The following is an 18,055-nucleotide window of genomic DNA, read 5'->3' as shown; positions in this document are numbered from 1 at the left end:
TGGTGTAATCAAACCAGAACTCTTGGCAAAGTGATGTTATGAATGGTTGTCATTAAAAATACCATTGCCCCCCTCACCCCCTTTCTCTGTCTGTCTCTCCCTCCCTCTCCCCTTCTCTCTCTGTACCTCTCTCCCTCTCCCCTTCTCTCTCTCTGTACCTCTCTCCCTCTCCCCTTCTCTCTCTCTGTACCTCTCTCCCTCTCCCCTTCTCTCTCCCCTTCTCTCTCTCTGTCCGTCTGTCCCTTCCTCTCCCCTTCTCTCTCTCTCTGTCCGTCTCTCCCTTCCTCTCCCCTTTTCTCTCTCTGTACCTCTTTCCATCCCTCTCACTCTATCCCCCAGGCCAGGCAGCGTGCCCAGCCTACCCCACAGAGCTGGTCTTTGCTCTGGATATGTCACAGGATGTGGAGCCTGCCACGTTCGAGAGGATGCGCTCCGCTCTCCTCTCCATATTGGACGACGTTGCCATCGCCGAGAGCAACTGCCCGACGGGTGCACGTGTTGCCGTGGTATCCTATAGTGCCAACACCAAGTACCTGATCCGATTCCAGGACTACCAACGCAAGCAGGAGTTGTTGGAGGCCATCCAAAACATTGCACTGGAACGAACGTCCAACCAGCGCCATCTTGGGGAGGCCATGCGCTTTGTGGGGCGCCACGTCTTCAAGCGAACCCGTAAAGCGTTGACGATGAGGAAGGTGGCAGTGTTCTTCACCAACGGGCCCTCTGTGGACAGCACTGCCATCGTCACGGCCGCCATGGAGTTCAAGGCCCTGAACATCGCTCCTGCTGTCATCGCCATGAGGAACTCCCCCGATGTTCAACGGGCTTTTGAGGTACAATTACAAACAGATGCTTTCTGGGAAGGGATAGTGAACGGGGCAGCGGAAAGGCTGGTGAACTGAAATGCAGCCCGTGTGTGTTTTTGTTTTGTTGTGGCGCAGGCTGATGACACGGGCAGCTTCATCCTTGTTCGGCTGGTGGATAGGTCACAGGACCAAAATGCTGTGCTGACAAGAATCAAAAATTGCGTCATCTGCTACGGTAAGCACACAGGGACAAAATAAAATGTAGTCTTATTTAGTATCAATGTATGTCTTGTTTTTATGGTTAATTCTGCTGTAGAACCAATATTTTTTATATTTTTTTCTACTACTACTACTGATGCAGCTACTGTACTCCTCCTCCTCCTCCTCCTACTACTACTACTACTACACTACTAATACTACTACTACTACTGTACTACTACTACACTACTAATGATGCTACTGTACTACTACTACTACACTACTACTGATGCTACTGTACTACTACTACACTACTAATGATGCTACTGTACTACTACTACTACTACTACACTACTAATGATGCTACTGTACTACTACTACTACACTACTACTGATGCTACTGTACTACTACTACTGATGCTACTGTAATACTACAGTACTACTATTACTATTACTGATACTACTGTACAACTACTACTGATGCTACTGTACTACTACTACTGATGCTACTGTACTACTACTACTGATGCTACTGTACTACTACTGATGCTATTGTACTACTACTGATGTTATTGTACTACTACTACTACTGATGCTACTGTACTACTATTACTACTACTGATGCTACTGTACTACTACAGTACTATTATTACTACTGATGCTACTGTACTACTACTACTGATGCTACTGTACTACTACTACTGATGCTACTGTACTACTACTGATGTTATTGTACTACTACTACTACTGATGCTACTGTACTACTATTACTACTACTACTGCTACTGATGCTACTGTACTACTACTGCTACTGTACTACTACAGTACTATTATTGATACTACTGTAAAACTACTACTGATGCTATTGTACTACTACTACTACTACTGATTCTACTGTACTACTACTACTACAACTGATGCTACTGCACTACTAATACTATTACTACTACTACTACTACAGTACTACTGATGCTACTGTACTACTACACTACTACTGTACTACTACTACTACACAACTACTACTGATGCTACTGTACTACTAATATCTCTAAGCTCTGGTTCTGTGTGTCCATCAGACCACTGTAAACCAGCCCAGGAGTGTGATTTTACTGACGCTCAGCGGCCCCTGGTGGTGGATATGGACCTGACCCTGGTGGTGGACGGTTCAAGGGAGATCCGGGCCGACCAGTACGCTGGCATCCAGGAGCTTCTGGGCTCAGTGGTGAAGCAGGTAGCCTGGAGCCCCAAACCCAGCGTGGCTGACGGCCGGGCCAGGGTGGCCCTTCTCCAGACCAGTGGTTCTCTGCTCCCCCAGACTTCCCAGGCCGTCAAGGTAGAGTTTGACCTGCAGAAGTACCACAACCACATTGGTCTACAGACACACCTGAGGAGCATGCAGCAGCAGGGAGGAGTGTCGTCTCTGGGGCAGACCCTGGAGTACGCTCTGAGCAAGGTGTTCCTCAAGGCCACCAGGCCCAGGAAGAGTAGAGTGGTGCTGGCTGTGGTGGGGGCCAAGACAGCCCACTGGGACCAGGCCAAGCTGGCCTCCATTTCCCTGAAGGCCAAGTGTCAGGGCGTTTCCCTGTTTGTGATCGCGGTGGGCGACCATTACAACAGCACCCAGGTGGAGGAGTTAGCGAGCACGCCGTCAGGGCAGCACCTGCTCCATCTGTGGCACGTGAAGGAGTGGGAGAGAGGCTACGCACAGCGCTTCTTCAGAGCCTTCCTCAGGGTCCTCAGCAGTAAGGAACACTAACATGCTTCTTCATCTGGTTGTCTCTTGAGGGAGAGATAATTATGCCAGAACAAATCATACATTTTAACATTTTGTATTTGTCAGTGTCCTAACTCTCTCACTCCTCCCTCACTATTTCAGAGGGAATGAACAGCTACCCTCCTGCCAATCTCAAACTCAAGTGTGAGCTGATGCTGGGACAGGAACACGGACAGGGACAAGGACAGGCAGAGTGGGAGGAGTGGAAGGAGGAAGAGGAGGAGTACACAGATGAGGAGGAGTTCCTGGAGCACACTGGTGTATTTCCGACTCAGATAGCTCTTGACCAGGTTGACACTATACATGCCTTCTCCAGGGGAGATGGAGCCATTTCACCCCCCCGGCCACAGCCAAACTCTAATGGTAATCAGTAACCCCACATTTATAACAGAACTTCTACTTCTCTCTCTCCCTCACGTGTCCCCTCGTATCCCACTGCATGAGTAGTCTCAGTTTGCAACCACATACTGCATGTCTTCCTTCCCCGTTTACAAACCTGCTTGTTCTGCCTTCAGCCCACTGTAAGTTGATGTCGACAGTGGCACCAACTGCGGGGACTATGGCTTGCGATGGCACTTTAACAAAACGCTCTGTGCATGCTCGCCTTTTTGGTACAGCGGTTGCGACGCTAACGCCAACCGTTTTAGCACGGAAAACGAATGCTTGAGACGTGTGGCACTTCCAGTAAGTCCCCCAGCCCTCTACTGCTACCACCTCTACTGAACATCATGGTCAGTAAGTCCCCCAGCCCTCTACTGCTACCGCCTCTACTGAACATCATGGTCAGTAAGTCCCCCAGCCCTCTACTGCTACCGCCTCTACTGAACATCATGGTCAGTAAGTCCCCCAGCCCTCTACTGCTACCGCCTCTACTGAACATCATGGTCAGTAAGTCCCCCAGCCCTCTACTGCTACCGCCTCTACTGAACATCATGGTCAGTAAGTCCCCCAGCCCTCTACTGCTACCGCCTCTACTGAACATCATGGTCAGTAAGTCCCCCAGCCCTCTACTGCTACCGCCTCTACTGAACATCATGGTCAGTAAGTCCCCCAGCCCTCTACTGCTACCGCCTCTACTGAACATCATGGTCAGTAAGTCCCCCAGCCCTCTACTGCTACCGCCTCTACTGAACATCATGGTCAGTAAGTCCCCCAGCCCTCTACTGCTACCGCCTCTACTGAACATCATGGTCAGTAAGTCCCCCAGCCCTCTACTGCTACCGCCTCTACTGAACATCATGGTCAGTAAGTCCCCCAGCCCTCTACTGCTACCGCCTCTACTGAACATCATGGTCAGTAAGTCCCCCAGCCCTCTACTGCTACCGCCTCTACTGAACATCATGGTCAGTAAGTCCCCCAGCCCTCTACTGCTACCGCCTCTACTGAACATCATGGTCAGTAAGTCCCCCAGCCCTCTACTGCTACCGCCTCTACTGAACATCATGGTCAGTAAGTCCCCCAGCCCTCTACTGCTACCGCCTCTACTGAACATCATGGTCAGTAAGTCCCCCAGCCCTCTACTGCTACCGCCTCTACTGAACATCATGGTCAGTAAGTCCCCCAGCCCTCTACTGCTACCGCCTCTACTGAACATCATGGTCAGAGATGTAGAGCTCTGTTAGCCACAACCTGAATTACAACCACTGTTGTGATGTTTGTCACATGCTGAATCACATAATGCATGCTGCATGAGGAGAGCACTATTTGTTCTATTAGCATTCTGAAATCAGGAGGCTTTCAGTCGAGAGAATTCTAATGAGCTGAACCCCTAACATTAGTGACTGTAATATACCTTGTTTAAGCAGTATGGCAATTACAGGATTGAAATGACAAAAGTTGTGATGCCATTTTTGTCAGTTGTCATGTTGTTTCATGTTGTCGTGTCAGCTGCGAGGTCATCATTCACAGCACTACGCCAGAGATTTTCTTCTAATGTTATGTGTTCACAGATCACACAACCCTCCTGAGGACAGAGGAAAGTACAGTTCTTAACCAGGGTAAGGACCACATCTCTCTCTAATTTTGGACGCAATAATACATGTGAAAAGACAGCAGGCTCGGGTCTGTACAATAGTGTAAAAGGCATGAGTCTCAACCTTTGGCTTTGTCCTCTCCCCTCTCTCTTTCCTCTCCCCTCTTGTGTTTTCTCCTGAATCCTATCCCCTTTTTTCTATCTCCCATTTCTCTCCTTTGCCCCGTTACCTCTCCCTCCTCTTCCCCAGATGCATGTTTCTTCAAACAGGACAAGGGAGGTTGTGAGAACTACACTCTGAAGTGGTACTTTGACACGACACAGAGCGAGTGCTCCCGTTTCTGGTATGGCGGCTGTGGCGGCAACGGTAACCGCTTCGAGACGCAGGAGACTTGCGAAGGCCTCTGTGTGAGGAGGAACTCCACACATCTAAAACCCTGATTAGAGTGAATTGAAGAAGATCACGCCAGAAAACCAGCCAAACAAATGTCTCATTCAAGGTGTGAACATCAAAAACAGCACTGTCTGTGTAAATAACTCTAGACCTTATCTTTAGCATCTCCTTTTGGGTAAAAATGGAAATGACTGTAACAGAAGTATGAATATTTCTCTATTTTATTCAAGTCTGTTCAAGCAGACCTAAGTAACGGATCTGACTCTCATGCAGTCATGCAACAAACATACATAAGGGCACTGATGCTTTTGTGAGAATGACTTTAAACCAATGAAATAACCTGTATTGTCTCTTGTGGCTATTTTCCATCACAGATCAACAGCTCCCAAACCAACTCAAGCACCAGGCTTGAGCACTGTTTACTTCTGGAGCTTGGATTTTAACCGTAGATGTAAATTCAGGCTGTATGTCATCCGCTCAGTGTTTGTAAATAGGATTTGTTGCTGTTTCCTCTAACTTGACCATTTGGTGCTAAGTGTTGAAAATAAAACTGCACAAATTCCTTAGCGGTCAGTTTATTTGTGATGCTCTTATGACCTTATTCTACTGATATAGATTCTGAACGGATCCTGGGCCGGATTAAGAAATCATAACAATAGCCCAGGCCAATGAAGAGACACACAGATATGTACAATATTAGAAAGAAATACATTTGTATGTATACATACATTGAGTTACTAAATACAATTTCCAGTGGAACACTGACTCACCTAATGATGAAGATGAAGCCAAGGGCTACTCACGGTGATGGCCGATGCACTCGTCGTCGTGGCGATAGCCTATCTCAAGATGAGCTACTTTTTAAAACAGTGCTGCTGTTCACAAAAAATGGGAGTTTATAACGTATTTATATTGGTTTTACAGGCTGATTAGTCTTCTTTCAGGTGTATGCATTTGCTTTCCAAACTGTACGTTTTTCCCACAATATTATTTTTTAATCTGCAAAAGGCAAACCTACAGCAGCAACCTACCATAGAAAAATAATCCATAGATGGCTATTCCCATTCAAATCAGGACTGGCAGCCATTGCTAGTACCCATGAGTTTAACAGTCAAATTGCCAGTGTAAGAGATTCCAAAATTATTTTATGGATTATATGTCTATGGCCACAACAAAACAAGCTGTAACCTATACTTGGTGCATATGCTGCCCAAATTGTGCCCTTCCGACTGTAGGCATACCAGTAGCTGCCCAAAGTGTGCCCTTCTGACTGTAGGCATACCAGTAGCTGCCCAAAGTGTGCCCTTCCGACTGTAGGCATACCAGTAGCTGCCCAAATAAAGGAAACACTTGAGTAAATGAGGGATACAAAGTATATGTTATCGTGTGGGATGCATTTTCCTGGCATGGTTTAGGTCCACTTCTAGAATCTATGCCAAGGCGCATTGAAGCTGTTCTGGCAGCTCGTGGTGGCCTAACACCCCTATAAAACATTTCACGTTGGTGTGGGCTCCCGTGCTGGATAATTTGTAAAAATTTGTTTTGCCTCTTGGGCCCAGCCCGACTCACACAATTGACCAGTTAGATTGATTTATTATGCATAAAAAAAAATGTATTAGTCAGTTACCCAATCAAGACAGGGCCCCCCAGTTACCCATGTGGGCCCCCTACCTCCTCCCCTCCCCTCATTTGATGATTAGCAGAGCGGCAGCAGGCTGTCTACACTCCTTGAGAGCGGGCTCCTGAATCATCCCATGGTTGGCGGTTGCAGTAAAAAAAAAAAACATATATAATTACATAGACTGTATAATATAGACTGTATATATTTCCTTATTTTTGCTGCCTATTGGGTCCCCTATGGGCCTGGATCCAGGGGCTTCAGCCCTGGTAAGCCCCTGCATTAATGGATATGCTGTTGTGTTTTGATATACAAATTAAACCTGTGACAGTTGTCATCGATAACAGCTATGGTTTGAGAATGTGGACACTGTTCATGCCAAGGATTGGTTTCAGTCCTGGTCATGGCCTGGTTTGTTAACGTTACAACTTTGAGACTATGAGAGAAGACTATTGTGCTCAATAAACACTAAAACTATAGAGTTCATAATAGCAGTTCATAAAGGGTTCATTCATCATACCAAACTTTATTGACACTTCTTGAACAGTTGCTTTTGAGCAGTTTAACATAAACAGATATCAGGCATTGCATAATTGTGACTTCAGTGAATGTCATTACAAACAAAGGGTTGACATCTACTCGTATTTTGCGACAGGATTTCCAGAAGCTTCTCTTATATTAATTAGCTTTAAAATATACTATGTACAAAAGTCTACAACATAGATCAAAACTCTGGGGTGAAGATGTTGAGGACTAGTGTGTGTGGTTGGTTGGTTGGGTGTGTCTGTCAGCGAGAGTGGGAGGGCCTGAAAGGGGCAGTTTATTTCCAGACTTTGACGATGCCGTCTCTGGACGAAGTGACGATGAAGCCCTGTGTGGTCTGGAAAGTGGCGATGTCAGTGATGATGTCATGGTGGCCCACGGGGAGGGACTCTGGGCCCCTGCGGGGGGCGTCCTCTGTGGCTCCACTCTTCTGTTTGCTGTGGATCTCCTGACAGGACAGGGAATATAGGTCAATCTCTCCCTGTCTTGTGGTTTCTTATTCATACATGTTTATAACGCTGCAAATAAATTGCTCTCCCAGAAATGATGTATTGAACACCTCATTGTAGGACCAGGTGCTTAGAGGAATACACTGACTACACTGCCACCGTCCTATCAGGGCATACCTGTACAACCTCGGTGCCCTCGATGATCTTGCGGCTGTAGAGGACTGAGGGACAGTGCAGCGGTTCATTGGCTCCACCTGCCACGATGTAGGACCTCTCTGGGTAAGCCAAGTCCCAGAACCTGGTAATAACACAGAACACAGTATAGAAATAAGACTTGACTGACAAAACAAACAAGCTAACGCCATCCAACACACTTCTTGGCTAAGCCAAATTGTCAAACACAAACTTAAATGTCCTCCGGCAAACATACATGGTCAGAACTGGGTTAAATATATCAGAAGGATGGTTAGTCCAGTCGAGAGTATAGCAAACATACATGGTCAGAACTGGGTTAAATATATCAGAAGGATGGTTAGTCCAGTCGAGAGTATAGCAAACATACATGGTCAGAACTGGGTTAAATATATCAGAAGGATGGTTAGTCCAGTCGAGAGTATAGCAAACATACATGGTCAGAACTGGGTTAAATATATCAGAAGGATGGTTAGTCCAGTCGAGAGTATAGCAAACATACATGGTCAGAACTGGGTTAAATATATCAGAAGGATGGTTAGTCCAGTCGAGAGTATAGCAAACATACATGGTCAGAACTGGGTTAAATATATCAGAAGGATGGTTAGTCCAGTCGAGAGTATAGCAAACATACATGGTCAGAACTGGGTTAAATATATCAGAAGGATGGTTAGTCCAGTCGAGAGTATAGCAAACATACATGGTCAGAACTGGGTTAAATATATCAGAAGGATGGTTAGTCCAGTCGAGAGTATAGCAAACATACATGGTCAGAACTGGGTTAAATATATCAGAAGGATGGTTAGTCCAGTCGAGAGTATAGCAAACATACATGGTCAGAACTGGGTTAAATATATCAGAAGGATGGTTAGTCCAGTCGAGAGTATAGCAAACATACATGGTCAGAACTGGGTTAAATATATCAGAAGGATGGTTAGTCCAGTCGAGAGTATAGCAAACATACATGGTCAGAACTGGGTTAAATATATCAGAAGGATGGTTAGTCCAGTCGAGAGTATAGCAAACATACATGGTCAGAACTGGGTTAAATATATCAGAAGGATGGTTAGTCCAGTCGAGAGTATAGCAAACATACATGGTCAGAACTGGGTTAAATATATCAGAAGGATGGTTAGTCCAGTCGAGAGTATAGCAAACATACATGGTCAGAACTGGGTTAAATATATCAGAAGGATGGTTAGTCCAGTCGAGAGTATAGCAAACATACATGGTCAGAACTGGGTTAAATATATCAGAAGGATGGTTAGTCCAGTCGAGAGTATAGCAAACATACATGGTCAGAACTGGGTTAAATATATCAGAAGGATGGTTAGTCCAGTCGAGAGTATAGCAAACATACATGGTCAGAACTGGGTTAAATATATCAGAAGGATGGTTAGTCCAGTCGAGAGTATAGCAAACATACCTGATTCTCATGTCGGAGCCGGCTGTGAGGAGGAGGGGGTTCCCGTCTGCAGGGCTGCAGTAGATCCCATGGACACTGTGGGGGGACGGCTGCATCTCTGAGAGAGGGGGAGCAGAGCTGGCCCACAGCGTGAACTTCCTGTCCCCAGTCTCCATGTCCCACATGGATACCTCATTGTTGCCCTGGACCGCTACAAAACAGCAACAAAACACACAAATAATAGCTTGATTTGCCCCTCAAAGAAAGGTTTCGTTAATAAAGATTAAATAAATATGATGACATCGAGTCTCACCAGCAATGACGGAGGATTGGTAGAGCGGGTGCATGAGCAGCCGTCTGATTCGTGCTCGGGCAGGGTGGGAGTGATTTGAGATGGGGAGCTGGAACCGCATGTCCCAGCATGCCATAGTGCCGTTGCTTGTACCTGTGTGTGGACGAATCAGAATAGGATTCAGTAGATAAGTCACAACTCTGTTTAAGTTTTCAATGCAGTTTTCAGACGAAACCCATTTACATTTTTCATACACACAACATGCACCACACAACCCACATCCACCCACGTGCTCACACCAACACCCACATACCCAGGCAGAGCCAGCACTGGTGCATATCCACGGTGAAGGAGGTGATGAGGCCCAGGCGGAGGTCGTGGCGGAGGGTCCAGGCGTTGGAGTTGGAGCGCAGGTCCCAGCCCACCAGGGAGCCGTTCACCGTGGCGTAGGCCAGCACAGACTGGGCTCCAGAATTAAAATGGTGGATGTCCACCACGCAGCCGTCATCCTTCTGGTCCAGGAACCTGAGAGGACAGTCGATATAACAGTAAAATGTGGAGTAACTCATTATTACATTGTGGCATCAAAATGATACTGCGGTATCTACTGCATGATCATGATAACTACATGATACTACAGTCTCTACTGCATGATCATGATAACTACATGATACTGCAAGTCCCTTGGTGGTGGATGAGGTGAGTTTCTCCCTACTATGTAAAGTGCTTTGTGTACCTCAGTTGGTAGAAAAGCGTTATATAAATCCAATAAATAATAATTATATCAACTACTGTAAATAAAACCAACTTTCTGCTTGATCAACCCATGATGGATAGTACATACCTGGTCTGAAAGGGGTTCACTTTGGGTGATTTGGGGGGCTTGTTGGCCTCGATGGCCAGGAGCTGGATGGAACCGTTGTCTGAGGCAGCAGCCAGGTAGTGTGACCCCTGACAGAAGGTCAAGGTCTTCACGTGGCCCCCGATGCGGGAGTACGTCAGCACTGACCTGTAAGACAGCATCAAAACATTCACACAGGTTGGATTGAGGCCTGTTATTAATTCGTTTTTCCATCAACGTTTTGGTCATTTATAGCAGACGCTCTTATCGAGAGAGACGCTCTTATCCAGAGTGACGCTCTTATCCAGAGTGACGCTCTTATCCAGAGTGACGCTCTTATCGAGAGAGACGCTTTTATCCAGAGTGACGCTCTTATCCAGAGTGACGCTCTTATCCAGAGAGACGCTTTTATCCAGAGTGACGCTCTTATCCAGAGTGACGCTCTTATCCAGAGTGACGCTCTTATCCAGAGAGACGCTTTTATCCAGAGTGACGCTTTTATCCAGAGTGACGCTCTTATCCAGAGTGACGCTCTTATCCAGAGTGACGCTCTTATCCAGAGTGACGCTCTTATCCAGAGAGACGCTTTTATCCAGAGTGACGCTCTTATCCAGAGAGACGCTTTTATCCAGAGTGACGCTTTTATCCAGAGTGACGCTCTTATCCAGAGTGACGCTCTTATCCAGAGAGACGCTTTTATCCAGAGAGACGCTTTTATCCAGAGTGACGCTCTTATCCAGAGTGACGCTCTTATCCAGAGTGACGCTCTTATCCAGAGTGACGCTCTTATCCAGAGTGACGCTCTTATCCAGAGTGACGCTCTTATCCAGAGTGACGCTCTTATCCAGAGTGACGCTCTTATCCAGAGTGACGCTCTTATCGAGAGTGACGCTCTTATCCAGAGTGACGCTCTTATCGAGAGTGACGCTCTTATCCAGAGTGACGCTCTTATCCAGAGAGACGCTTTTATCCAGAGTGACGCTCTTATCGAGAGTGACGCTCTTATCCAGAGTGACGCTCTTATCCAAGTGCATTCCAATCAAATCTAAGATGGTCAACACAGGTAGAGCACATCTGTGAAAAGACGAGCTGATGTCTGTTCCTCCTCCGATGCCTTAATACACTTTCATATACAGTGCCTTCAGAAAGTACTCACACCCCTTGACTTTTCACATTTTGTTGTGATACAGCCTGAATTAGAAAATGTATTAAATTAAGATTTTGTGTCCAACACACAATACCCCATAACGTCAAAGTGGAATTCTGTTTTTAGAATTTTGTTTTAATGAATTCTAAATGAAAAGCTGAAATGTCTTGAGTGCTGAGGAGTATTTCTGTCTGGAATAAATCCCTTTTGTGGAGAAAAACTCATTCCGATTGGCAGGGCCTGGCTCCCCAATGGGTGGGCCTATGCCCTCCCAGTCCCACTCATGGCTCCGCCTCTGCCCAGTCATGTGAAATCCATAGATTAGGGCCAAATGAATTTATTTCAATTGACTGATTTCCTTCTATGAACTGTAACTTAGTAAAATCTTAGAAATTGTTGCATGTTGTGTTTACATTTTTGTTTGAAATAAATGAGATATTTCTGTATTCCATTGTCAATAAATTGGCAAAAATCTCTAAAAACATGTTTTCACTTTGTCATTATGATGTATTAATATATTTTTAATTCAGGCTGTAACATATCAAAATGTGGACTAAGTCAAGGGGTATGAATACTTTCTGAAGGCACTGTACCTAAAGAGGACCTGGTAACGGTGTTCACCACCTATATCCTGGTAACGGTGTTCACCACCTATATCCTGGTAACGGTATTCACCACCTATATCCTGGTAACGGTGTTCACCACCTATATCCTGGTAACGGTATTCACCACCTATATCCTGGTAACGTTTTTCACCACCTATATCCTGGTAACGGTGTTCACCACCTATATCCTGGTAACGGTATTCACCACCTATATCCTGGTAACGGTATTCACCACCTATATCCTGGTAACGTTTTTCACCACCTATATCCTGGTAACGGTATTCACCACCTATATCCTGGCAACGGTTTTCACCACCTATATCCTGGCTATATCCTGGTAACGGTATTCACCACCTATACACGGTAACGGTTTTCACCACCTATATCCTGGCAACGGTATTCACCACCTATACCCGGTAACGGTATTCACCACCTATACCCGGTAACGGTTTTCACCACCTATATCCTGGCTATATCCTGGCAACGGTATTCACCACCTATATCCTGGTAACGGTATTCACCACCTATATCCTGGTAACGGTATTCACCACCTATATCCTGGTAACGGTTTTCACCACCTATATCCGGGTAACGGTTTTCACCACCTATATCCTGGTAACGGTATTCACCACCTATATCCTGGTAACGGTATTCACCACCTATATCCTGGTAACGGTTTTCACCACCTATATCCTGGCTATATCCTGGTAACGGTATCCACCACCTATATCCTGGTAATGGTTTTCCCCTCCTGCTCAGATAAACTAGGGTAAGTGTACCTATTAAGCCCACCAAAATCTAAGTTCAGACATTTCTAATATATACTTGTAACAATAGTCGTCGGGAGAAGGAGAGGAGGACCAAAGTGCAGCGTGGTACTTATCCATAATACTTTTAATCAAAATGAATACACGAACAAAATCAACAAAACGACCAACGAACAGTTCTGACAGGTGCAACAAACACTAACCAGAAAATAACCACCCACAAACAAAAGTGGGAAAACAGGCTACCTAAGTATGGCTCTCAATCAGAGACAACGATAGACAGCTGCCCCTGATTGAGAACCATACCAGGCCAAACACATAGAAATAGAAAACCTAGACCTACAACATAGAATACCCACCCACATCACACCTTGACCAAACTAAAAATAGAAACATTCAAAGCAATCTACGGTCAGGGCGTGACAATAATGCCCTCATTTTTATTTAAAAAAATGGAGATAACATGAAAGACTCATCTCTCATGTGAAGTTTTATAACTTGACTTAGATTTTATTATAATACATACAAATATTTATTAAATATGTGCAAAGTCCAGAGTGGGCTTAATGGGTATCAAGTGTACCCTTTAAGCCATGGGTGTTCCAAATAAACCCACCTCTTAAATAATATATTTTAATTAATTTCCAAATGTTCAAAACTGACATTTCTTATGTAAAATGTGATTATATTAATCTCCCATAAAGTTATTCAAATAATCTTAATATTGCTATTCATCATGGAAGTAGTACTCATAACACACACAGCTTTCAATGAATGTCTGAAATCTGACATTTGCTGTACTGCTATTCTTGTTAAATTAGTCCAACTTGTCTTCCTAAAGTCTATTTGAAGACTGTTTCAACTCTCCCTCTCTACTATGTGTTAAAAGGTACAGGTGGTGGACCAAAAAGAAAAACAGATTCACCTGGATGAATGAAAGACAACAAAATGACAATGCCCCCACCCGAAAATACATGAGTAGTCACCCAATAGTCATCTTCTAGTCCCTCATTTGTTATCATTTTTGTCCACCACTTGCAGGTCTTCTATCCCTGATAACCAATAACCAACCAGTTAACCAAGTAGTAACCAATAACCAACCAGTTAACCAAGTAGTAACCAATAACCAACCAAGTAGTAACCAATAACCAACCAGTTAACCAAGTAGTAACCAATAACCAACCAGTTAACCAAGTAGTAACCAATAACCAACCAGTTAACCAAGTAGTAACCAGTAACCAACCAGTTAACCAAGTAGTAACCAACCAGTTAACCAAGTAGTAACCAATATACAACCAGTTAACCAAGTAGTAACCAATAACCAACCAGTTAACCAATAACCAACCAGGGTTGAGGGTTAACTGGTTGGTTATTGGTTACTACTTGGTTAACTGGTTGTATATTGGTTACTACTTGGTTAACTGGTTGGTTACTACTTGGTTAACTGGTTGGTTACTGGTTACTACTTGGTTAACTGGTTGGTTATTGGTTACTACTTGGTTAACTGGTTGGTTATTGGTTACTACTTGGTTAACTGGTTGGTTATTGGTTACTACTTGGTTAACTGGTTGGTTATTGGTTACTACTTGGTTAACTGGTTGGTTATTGGTTACTATTTGGTTAACTGGTTGGTTATTGGTTACTACTTGGTTAACTGGTTGGTTATTGGTTACTACTTGGTTAACTGGTTGGTTATTGGTTACTACTTGGTTAACTGGTTTGTTATTGGTTACTACTTGGTTAACTGGTTGGTTATTGGTTACTACTTGGTTAACTGGTTGGTTATTGGTTACTACTTGGTTAACTGGTTGGTTATTGGTTACTACTTGGTTAACTGGTTGGTTATTGGTTACTACTTGGTTAACTGGTTTGTTATTGGTTACTACTTGGTTAACTGGTTGGTTATTGGTTACTATTTGGTTGGCGTACCTGGTGGTGGTGGTTTTGCCCTCCATCTTCTGGCTGTCCCAGACCTTGACGGTGCCGTCGTTGGAGGCCGTGGCGAAGATGGAGTGCTCGTCTGACACACGGATACGGTTGACAGCAGACTTGTGCTCATGGAGGTGGGCCACTAGAAGACCCTTAGGGTGCCACCCTGCAGAACAAAACAACACAATGTGGATGTGGAGGGGCCCTGACTAACCCTACTGCTTGTTGACATTTCGGCTGTGCTTAATCCAAATTGGCAAGAAACACACCTCTAGTGGTATATTCAATAATATAATGACCAAAAAAGAATCCCTTGTGGAGTCATTATGGACTAACCTTTGTTGTCCCAGTGGCACTACTTTACCTGGCGGAGGCGGACGGCTCTCCCATTCAGCGCTCTCCATCATCTGCTTGGCCATGCGCTCTGCGCTGCACTGCTCCCTCTTCTGCTGCACCAGATGTTGAAGCTCCGCCTTGCACGTGTTGAGACGACGCTGGTAGGTGGAGACTGCGCCTGCAGACTGCCCCACAGGGACACCAGGGGAGGCTGTGGTCTTTCTGGTCTGAGTCCCTGCCCCTTCAGGCACCTGGTGGAGTACAGAGATATAAGGTAGGTTACCAGACTATAAAATAAATCAATTAGTATATCAATCAATCGATCATTCAACCCTCGCCCCCCCCCTCCCCTTATTCTTAGCAGACATCATAGGTTAACCCGTTATGTACCGTGGGGGGCTCTGGTGCCGTAGCCGCTGACTCCTGAGAGCCAAACATGCTCTTCCACTCTTCATTCATGTTGGAGTCCTGTTTGGTGTGTTTCCGTGCTGAAAGGGAAAAACAGAAAAAGCTAAGAAACACTAGTTAAGAAGCATTCAGCACTGGAGGTCAAAAGTTTGAGGACTGTTGGATTGAATAGCCATTAAGTTGAAGGGGGCTCCCTATTTTCAGCTATTCCAATAAGCCATGGAGAAGGCACTACGGTTTCAAACATCTAATGAAAATACTAACGGGAGACGGCAGGCGTTAAAAGGAGCTGAAGGCCAACGCAGATACAACAGGTTTTAAGACCACCAGACTACATGAAGCAGTTGGGAGCTGGGAGATATGCTAATCACAGGACATGTTAGAGTGAGTAGTTAAATTAGTCACCAGCAGCAGTCCAACACTCCAAAAGGACAGATCCATGCGATTGAAACATACCAGCTGCAACACACAGTCACTTTTAGCCCACGGTAAATTGTGTCAGACAAGCTACTAACAGTGCCTATGAAAAAAACACTCCAAAACACCCAACAGGTTAGTGTTAATATACTGTACCTGTTATCCTATGGCGTAGATACACAACACAATCTTTCAGTGTGTCCTTGAATAAATACTTTCTATTGAATACCATGGTCTAGACCCATATGGGATTTAACTGGTATAGTGTTACTTAAACAGACTAAGGGCCTTAGATCCATTGTTTACACTACGTCCAGAGAGAACACAGGTCTTTTTAACAGAACGTGATGCCCCTAGGGGGAGTCTGTCTGGTATGTTAACACAACTCAAGGCCAGTCGGACAGTATATTTGACTACAGGGAAAAGGAGGTGTATGTGTGCTGCCGCAGGAATAACCAAATAAAGGTTTGACTGAACACTAACATGTACTGCTCTGTCGTGTGTTGACAGCCACAGAGGTAATGAGAATTTGTGAAAACTCTGCTTGTCCTGATGCAGTTTAACCCATCTAGTGAATTAAATGTAATGAGGCGATGTGGGTAATCTGGGGGAAATGCTGTCTGGATGGGATTATTTGTTATGCACATCATTACAGGCTAAACCACACCAGCAATATACCAGATGCTGTGGTGATGAAGTCTGAAAACAGATAAATGACAGGTCATTGATATCAAACATGTTGAAAATATCTAAACTATAATATCAACCTATCCAATCTTTTCAGTGTTTACACACAAGTGCTTTAAGGCTAAGGGTCAACTTGGCTGTGTTTACACAGGCAGCTCATTTCCAATTATTTCTTCTTCAATAATTGGGCAAAAGATCAGAATTGGGCTGTCTGTGTATATGCAGACTTTGGGTTTGTGTACCCCTCTGCTATTACAGGGGTGTACTTTGACCACCAGGTGTCAGTGGCGTCCCTACCTCTCTTGTCCTCGGCCTCCTGTTTAGGTTTGACCAGGTCCACCTGGCGTCCCATGATGCCCAGCGTGGCCAGGTCAATGACCCCGCTCTGGACTGCCTCCCCCAGGTGGCTCTGGTCTCCCATGTTGGCCTTGGCCTTGTTGGATTTGAGCATGAAGTCCTTCAGTGCTAGCAGTTTGTCCTCTTCAGCCTCCGTCATCCCCTACAATAAACAATTATCACCATCGTTGTGATCATCATCATCATCATCATCATCATAACACTAATGGTCAAACGTTGTGCATTATATGGAAACAATACATTTCCCATCCATGTAACGTCGAGACATCACCCCCGCCCTCTGACCTGAGAGAGCAGTTTCTTAAGCAGCTGGGCGATGGCGGGGTCCTCCGGAATGGGGCATTCTGGGAGTGAGCCGCTGCGCTTCTTCTGCCGCAGCAGCAGGTGGCGGAAGAGGCTGGCGATGTCTTTGGAGCGCAGGGAGTAGTCGAAGATGGAGCGGCTCACTGGCTCCTTCAGCACACTCAGCAGTACTATCTCTTTATCAATCTGAGAGGAAACACAGCCTCATTTAACATAGCACAGTACAGCATACCATATCACACCATAACATAACATAGCACAGTACAGCATAACATAGCACAGTACAGCATATCATAGCATATCACACCATAACATAACATAGCACAGTACACCATAACATAGCACAGTACAGCATACCATATCACACCATAGCACAGTACAGCATACCATATCACACCATAACATAACATAGCACAGTACAGCATACCATAGCACAGTACAGCATATCATAGCATATCACACCATAACATAACATAGCACAGTACACCATAACACAGCACAGTACAGCATACCATAGCATATCACACCATAACATAACATAGCACAGTACACCATAACATAGCACAGTACACCATAACATAGCATATCACACCATAACATAACATAGCACAGTAC

At 45.0% G+C, this 18,055-nt stretch overlaps 2 protein-coding genes across 3 annotated transcripts in view; one reads left to right on the top strand and one right to left on the bottom strand.

The window, feature by feature from the left end:
- The window catches only part of LOC139573167 (collagen alpha-6(VI) chain-like), a 36,468-nt gene extending 30,762 nt beyond the window's left edge, over nucleotides 1-5,706 (top strand). For both annotated transcript variants that reach the window (XM_071396332.1, XM_071396331.1), the window contains exons 34-39: nucleotides 340-833; nucleotides 942-1,041; nucleotides 2,081-2,746; nucleotides 2,881-3,141; nucleotides 4,728-4,775; nucleotides 5,001-5,706. In XM_071396332.1, coding sequence (XP_071252433.1) covers nucleotides 340-833; nucleotides 942-1,041; nucleotides 2,081-2,746; nucleotides 2,881-3,141; nucleotides 4,728-4,775; nucleotides 5,001-5,191 — 1,760 coding nt within the window. In that variant the 3' untranslated portion in view covers nucleotides 5,192-5,706. The remainder of the gene's footprint in view (nucleotides 1-339; nucleotides 834-941; nucleotides 1,042-2,080; nucleotides 2,747-2,880; nucleotides 3,142-4,727; nucleotides 4,776-5,000) is intronic.
- Nucleotides 5,707-7,268: 1,562 nt separating this feature from the next.
- LOC139572551 (phosphoinositide 3-kinase regulatory subunit 4-like) lies at nucleotides 7,269-17,800 on the bottom strand. Its single transcript, XM_071395263.1, has 12 exons — nucleotides 17,791-17,800; nucleotides 17,423-17,643; nucleotides 17,078-17,279; nucleotides 15,659-15,756; nucleotides 15,297-15,519; nucleotides 14,933-15,098; nucleotides 10,488-10,652; nucleotides 9,957-10,168; nucleotides 9,665-9,796; nucleotides 9,373-9,562; nucleotides 7,932-8,052; nucleotides 7,269-7,753 (listed from the first exon to the last, which is right to left on the bottom strand). Exons 1-12 carry the CDS (start codon nucleotides 17,798-17,800, stop codon nucleotides 7,583-7,585), a joined length of 1,911 nt encoding a protein of 636 aa, XP_071251364.1. The 3' UTR covers nucleotides 7,269-7,582.
- Between the last annotated feature and the right edge of the window lie 255 nt (nucleotides 17,801-18,055).

The sequence above is a fragment of the Salvelinus alpinus genome, chromosome 4, assembly GCF_045679555.1.
Source record: "Salvelinus alpinus chromosome 4, SLU_Salpinus.1, whole genome shotgun sequence".
NCBI lineage: Eukaryota > Metazoa > Chordata > Actinopteri > Salmoniformes > Salmonidae > Salvelinus > Salvelinus alpinus.
This window is presented reverse-complemented; position numbering and strand designations above follow the sequence as displayed.